Below are 7626 nucleotides of genomic sequence, written 5' to 3' on the forward strand. Positions count from 1 at the left end.
GAGCGCGGAGCATCGACCTGAGTAACGAGGCTGGATTTGAAATCAACCGTGCTAGGTGGCAATTGGTTGCCAAGGTTCGAGCACGAAGTATCGACCTAAGTAATCAAGCGGAATCTGAAATCAACCTCATGGAGGGGTGATTGGTCGCCAAGGTTCAAGCGTAGAGCATCGACCTAAGTAATTAGGCGAGATCTGAAATCGACCGCATTGAGTAACAATTGGTCGCTGAGGTGAGTGTTGCGTCATTCAATCCACATACACAAGCTCATGCATGGAAGTATCACTTCTTATCATTCTCATTGTCGGTTCTTTACATAGGAGGGCCACTAAGTGCAAAGAAAAAGATGAAAAGAGGAAAAAAGGACTTACGCTCACATCGAGATGCCTTAGTTGATGGTTCAAAGGACTCTGGCTTGGCCTGCCTGGTAGCGGCTCAAGAGATGAGAGGCTGGCTTTCCTTCACTCCACTAACTGGACTTGGGCTCATCGTGTTTCTTACCTCGTAAATCTTGCACGTAGCATTCCCTTGCCACCACTTACTCGCCGCACACCACTCCTACGTTATCTCCTGTTGGAAATTCCATCTTCAAGCGGTAGATTGAGGTCACCAACTTCAAGTTGTTTAGTGTCGGCCGTCCAATTATGACGCTGTACAAAGAGTGGGCCTTGATTACAAGGAAGTCCGCCATGGTGGCTATCGTGACCCTTATTGTTCCGACATTGATCGGGAGCGTTATGGACCCTAGCTATTGTACCATCTTGCCGGAAAACCTCCTCAATGGTGTAAGGGATGGTCGCAGTCTATCTTAACTAATCCCTATTTTGGAGAACGCCTCCTAGAAAAGGGTGTCAGTCAAATTTATGAAATCTATGTGGTGGTTAAGGTTGCTCTAATCCCAAATATCAAAGTTCCCACCTAAGTCTCAGAATTCATACCAATTAGTCTTTGGAATGTGTTCTATAAGATCATAGCAAAAGTACATGCCAATAGATTGAAACTAATCCTCCCTATGATTATTTCTGCAATACAAAGTGTTTTTGTTCCTGGAAGATTGATCTCAAACAATATTATTGTGGCCTATGAATCAATGCAATCTATGAATAGTAAAATGAAAGTCAAAGCTTGACATGAGCAAGGCATATGATATAATACCATGGGATTTCTTGAGAGTAGTAATGCAAAAAATGGACTTTGATAGCAAGTGGATTGAGCTAATAACGAGGTGTGTCAAAACACTGTCATACTATCAAACAGTCTCATAAATGGCTTCCCTCAAAAAGTTTTCAAACCAACAAGAGGTATTAGGCAAGCTGATCCCTTATCATCTTACCTATTTATTATATATTGTAAAGTTTTAATTAATCTCCTCAACAATGCAGAAAATTCAAGCCAAATCACATAAATTCCTAAGACTCGAGGACAACTACACATTAACATCTTATTTTTTGCAGATGATAGTTTACTCTTCTGTTAGGCTAATTCTTTAGAGCGGAGTATACTTCTAAGATTATTGGAGACTTATGAGAAGGCATCAGATCAAAGGCTAAACAAAGACAAAACCCCCATTTTCTTTAGCAGGAACACAAGGCAAGAAGTCAAAGACATCATTTTGAGCATAGCAAGAATTAGGTCATCTCTTTCCTATGAAAAGCATCTGGGGTTATCGGCTCTTATTGGTAGACCTCGATCAAAGTCCTTCAGAAATATTCTGGATAAGTTGAGAAACAGAATCAACAACTGGAAGGTGAAGTTTTTGTCTCAAGATGGGAGGGAAATCTTGCTAAAGTCAGTCATACAAGCTCTTCCAACTTACTGCATAGGAGTTTTTAAACTTTCAAAGTCTTTGCTAAATGAAATCAATAGAATCATGCAGAAAGAGAATGAAAGGAAGGTTCATTAGGTAAAATGGAACCAAATGAGAAAGGCAAAATCAATAGGAGGCCTTGGTAGACGCCCATAATTTGTATGGAGAAGTTTTCTGGCAGCAATGCACTTTATTGAAGAATGTACCATATGGAGAATTGGGAATGGAGAAAATGTCAAATTTGGAAAGATAAGTGATTTCGTCAACCAACATCTTTCAGTATTCAAAGTGTAATGAGGATATTACATAAAGTAGAAAAGGTTGCAGTTCTCATTGACACAGAAGTAAAACAATGGAATATTTCACTAGTTAATGAAGCTTTCTAGAACTTTGAATATGAGATTATAAGCAAGATTCCCGTTAGTCTTTGTAATAGTCCTGATAAACTAATTTGGAGATGCACATCAAATGGCATATTTTTAGTGAAAAGTGTATATCACTTGCAAAGAGAAATATAAGATCAAATAAAGGGGCAATCATCAAGCTGTATAAAAAAGAAAGAGAGCTAGTCAAAGATATGGCAACTGAGGATTCCAAATGCTGAAAAAATATTCTTGTAGAGAGATTGCCTTGATGCTCTCTACCTACAAATCTTTTCAAGAAAAAGGTGGTAGAAAATCCAAATTGCCTCATATGGTTAGTTGAGAGAAAAATAGTGAACATACAATTCAGGGCTGTAGTTCAACAAAAATGTTTGGGGGCAATGCTAAAAAAAGATACAAAAAAGCATAATCATGAAGAAGACATTCTTGGAAACTCTAGAAATCATGATTGAGAAATATGAAAAATGAGGATTTGGAAGTGGTAGCAGTGGTTGCTCGGAGAATATGGAAGAGAAGGAATTATACTTTTGTCTTTAATCTAAAGTTTACACATCCTAGCTCGCTAATGTAGCAAACAAAACAGATCATGCATGACCTCAAGCCACAATTTTCGAGACTGAGTTGGATCTAAGGAATTTCATTCTAGAGGGAGATGCTCTACAAGTTGTCAATGCAATTAAAGATTTTGAAGCTCAATGAAACAGTACAGGAATTTTAATCACAGACACTAAAAAAAAACTCACAAAATTTGATCATTGGTATCAACACATCAACAGGAAAGTGAACATTGTGGCTCATGCATTAGCAAAAAATGCACTAGGAATATCTGATATTATTATTGACATGGAGGAGAGTACTTCTTGTATTCAATCCCTATTATAAAGGATAATTATTAATAAAGCTTTGATTTGATTTTATAAAAATAAAATAAAAATCATTTCACTCTTATCCCACTATTATGAGATGGTATTGTTTATCAGAATTTAAATTATTTTTAAAAGAAAATTAAAAGATGATCTAAAAGTGATCGAAAGTGTTATATTTATAAAACGAGAAATGTTACAAGAAATTCTTAAACCACACATCTCTACCTAATCAACATGTAATTTTTCATTTTTGTCATTCTATTTAAACACACATATTTAAGCATTAAGTATGGGTGTAACGGATCCGGTTTTGGACTTTTTAAAAATTGAACAGGTATACACCGGTTTTGAAAGTTTAAGAATCGATACCGGACCTATTCACCACTGAAACAAGAACTTCCGGTTGTTTAGGTTTCGATCTGGTTTTTCTAGTTTTTCCAGTTTTATAGATAAATAAAATCATAATCCAACAAAATTTTAGCAAGTGATTGACTCATATCCCTCATTTTATGTTATATTAATTTTATGTTATAAAATTTAAATTTAAATGTTATATTAAAAATTATAAGAGTAATTTATATTATATCATAATCAAATGTTATATTAAAATTTATACGATTAATTTTATGTTATATAAAATGTTGTATTAATTTTATTTAGTAAGATTAATATACATGAATAATAAGATTTTAAAATTTTTTCATATTAATTAGCAATTTAGCATATAATATATATAATATAATATAAAAAAGTATATATAATATAAAAAAATTATTAAAATTATTATATATATATATAATATATAAAAAATTAAAAATAATATATATGTACCAGTTTGATTCAGTTCAAACCGGTGTTCTAGAACTCAAAAATGAAACCGGGCTAGTTTTCAACTGGTTTTGCTAAGTAGGAGCCGGTATTGGTTCAGTCCGGCTCACCGGTTTTCCAATTTTTATACAATCCTAGCATTAAAATAGAGGGTAAAAATAACAAATCAATTAGGTGGAGATGTGTGGTGTAATGCTTTCACATAAAATTTCTCTTATAGAATAAAAATATATATATATATAATATATAGTATTACCTAATCGTAATACAGAATTTCCTATGCATAAAAAAGCAGGCTTGTGGTTCTTTAAAAAAGAAAAATAATCGGGGCTGTCACACGGTTGTCACGCGGCTGTTAAGAGAAAAGCGTTGTGAGTTTGGGCCTCGTCTAGAACCCAGTTAGGCTTTGTGAGCCCCACAATCAAGACTCCTAATTTGACCCGTTCCTAAAATAAAGGCCCAGATCCTTCCAGAAATTTAACCCAACACCAACAATCGTCAATCGTTTCCTTTAATCCTTAACCAACCCGAACTCCTGCTCCGAAACCTAAACAAACCGACGGAAACTTTTTTATAAAAGTCCCTCTCGTCTCGACTCTCCACACCAGACCAGACCAGACCATCTCAAAACAACGAGAGAAAACTTGTGGTTTAAGATTCTTTTTCATATAGAGTTTTGTAGACACAGCGAGGGAGCCATGGATTTTGAGCTTAGGAGAGCCAGGGAGAAGTTGGAGAAGGAGCAGAAGGAGAGGAAGGAGAAGGCTAAGGTGAAACTGGATAGAGAAAGGAAGGGTAAGGAGGAGGCTAAGAGGCAAAGAGAAGCCATTGAAGCTGCTCAGAGATCGCGGCGCCTTGATGCAGCCGAGGCCCAACTCAAGGTCCCTCCTCCTCACCTACCCATCTAATCTGACCAAATCGTGACCCCCTTTGTGTGTTTTAGCTTTTTTTTTTTTTGCCATTTTTTTTGGATTCTCTAATTGGTTTATGATTAATTTTTCATGATAATCAGATTGATTGTATGGATCAGAAAACTCATTTTTCATCTGGTTTATTAGTAATTTATTAGTTAGGTTCCGTTTCTTTCTTGGAAAAGTGGCGTCCTAGAGTTTTTTTTTTTTTTTTTTTAATAGATTCCATTGATTTTGGCGATGTGTTTTGTGAAGTTTTGGAATATTTATTATGATTTTTTTTTAGTTTCGGATGACGAAAGTGTTTCTTTCCACTAAAAGTTTACTTTTATTTGAGGCGAAGCTTTTTCTGATAAGAATTATTGTTGAAAGGAAGGAAGTCTTGGGAAATCTGGCACTTTAGAATCGAATTCATTGTCGTATATTCTTTTACATGCGAATGTTATAATTACGTTTGCTGTGTAGGAAGCAAATGGATGAACATTAGTTACTGAATTTATACGCATTCTTCAAATGGAAAAGGCATTATTTTCATCTTAAATGCTAAGCCAGTCTTTTTTAATTTCCAGATGTAATGTATCTACTATTGGTAGTATGCTTATTGTCAAAACAAGCTTTTCTAATATTGTTTTTTGTTGAGACCGTGCTCCCAGATTTTTATATGTTTCTCTTTCAAATTACTCTTTCACTTTATTTTGTTCCCTTTAATCGGTAAAGATAAATTCAATCTTCTGCATGGATGATGATGGAATGATTTAATGATTTATTACAGGCTTGGCCTTTACACGAAAATCTAAAATTTACAGTCCTTTTACATATATTGTAGTACGAGATAAACTTATTATGCCTAATATCAAGAAGTAAACGTTATCTTTTGAATACATTGTTTTTAGGCTGATCAACAAATGCAAGAAAATGTACTTGCTGGAAGAGGAATCGTGTTTTACCGTGTATTGGAAGCTGTACCATATCAGGGTATTGGAGATAAGATCAAACTGCCTCCATCCTGCTTCACTGAATTGTCTGATCAAGGTGCTTTTGATAAGGGACCAATGTACTTCCAATTGTCAGTAGTTCATCAGGGGGTTTCTTCGGACACACATGCCACTGATGATGAAAATCTTCGGAATACCCATTCAGGCGTTTTGGAGTTCACTGCAGATGAGGGTTCCGTTGCACTTCCTCCTCATGTATGGCACAATTTATTTCCAGGAGAAACTCAAAAAATTTCATTGATTGAAGTTCGTTATGTCTGGCTGCCAAAAGGAACTTACGCAAAACTTCAACCTGAGAGGATAGGTTTTTCAGATTTACCAAATCACAAGGCTATCCTTGAAACAAGCCTTCGCCAGCATGCTACCCTTTCTCAAGGTGACATATTGACAGTCAATTATGGGGAGCTAGCGTATAAGCTACAAGTCCTTGAGTTAAAACCCTCATCAAGCATATCTGTTCTAGAAACAGATATTGAAGTCGATATTGTTGGTTCTGATTCAGCTTCTGAGAGAACAGATCAGCATGTCCTCAACCCACTAGTACTTGGAAATTCTGAATCTGGAATCATTGGCGAAGGCAATTATATGTACTACAAGTTCTCAATAGACAATGATACATTGGGAGAATTGCTATGGGAGATGCCAGAATTGAGGTAAAGATAGAAGCAGAAACAGATGGTGGAGATACTGATCTTTACATTTCTAGGCATCCTCTCATATTCCCAACTCGGCACCAGCATGAGTGGTCTTCCCATGATATTGGTTCGAAGACCTTGATTCTTAGCTCTAAAGATGAGAACTTGGGGGCAGGTACTTATAGTGTTGGTGTATATGGCTTCAAGGGAACAAGCAAATACAATATTTCAGCAAGTGTTCAGGATGACTACAAGCTGAAGGTGGGTCAGCAGGCTGTGTCTTCCTCATCGCCTATGGAGATGGATACTGTAGAGTGTAGGAATTGCAAGCATTATATTCCCAGTCGGACTATTGCACTTCATGAAGCCTATTGCAGCAGACACAACATTGTTTGTCGCCATGCTGGTTGTGGAGTTGTTCTTAGGGTTGAGGAGGCCAAGAACCATGTGCACTGTGACAAATGTGGGCAAGCTTTTCAGCAGGGAGAGATGGAGAAGCATATGAAAGTGTTCCATGAGCCACTTCACTGCCCATGTGGAATAGTCCTTGAGAAAGAACAGATGGTGAGCAACCCTGTGGAGTGGCTTTCTATGTGCTTCATAGACTCATATGCATCTTCTGACAGTCTTAATTACTTTTATAAACCTGTACTAATATTCTTCTTCTTTGCTTATTTTGGCAGGTGGAACACCAAACTTCAGTTTGCCCTCTCCGCCTAATCAGTTGCCGGTTTTGCGGAGACATGGTTCAAGCTGGAAATTCTGCTGTGGATGTTCGGGACAGACTAAGAGGATTATCTGAGCATGAAAGTATTTGTGGGTCGAGGACTGCCCCATGTGATTCATGCGGGCGTTCAGTCATGTTGAAGGACATGGACATCCACCAGATTGCTGTTCATCAAAAGAGCTAAGGCGTAGTACGACTTCCCAGTTTCAATACACATAGATAGGGCTGGTTTGCTTGGTTGTTTAGTTTTAAGTGGAGAACTTGCAGCGCTGCAATGGAATCCATGTACAAGCAGAGAACTCATTCCTGTTAAACAAAAAAGTAAAGGAGGGGTAAATCTTGGTGTATTGAGAGCAATTAGCAGCTTGAAATACCTTTCGACTGTTTGTGAATGTGAATAAGATAATGTAGAAATTGTTGATTCTGTGAACTGCAATTGTGATTCTGATTAATATTACGAATTAAGATATTCCAGT

The 7626-nt window shown here is 36.7% G+C and overlaps 1 protein-coding gene across 1 annotated transcript; it reads left to right on the top strand.

Annotated features, from left to right (window-relative positions):
* Positions 1-4412: 4412 nt before the first annotated feature.
* On the top strand, positions 4413-7626 carry LOC121248627 (ubiquitin fusion degradation protein 1). The gene is given in 4 exon segments (XM_041147142.1): positions 4413-4763; positions 5687-6407; positions 6410-6987; positions 7107-7626. Coding segments are annotated over 4 exon segments (1710 nt in total). The 5' UTR covers positions 4413-4580; the 3' UTR covers positions 7335-7626.

Source organism: Juglans microcarpa x Juglans regia, chromosome 2D (assembly GCF_004785595.1).
Source record: "Juglans microcarpa x Juglans regia isolate MS1-56 chromosome 2D, Jm3101_v1.0, whole genome shotgun sequence".
NCBI lineage: Eukaryota > Viridiplantae > Streptophyta > Magnoliopsida > Fagales > Juglandaceae > Juglans > Juglans microcarpa x Juglans regia.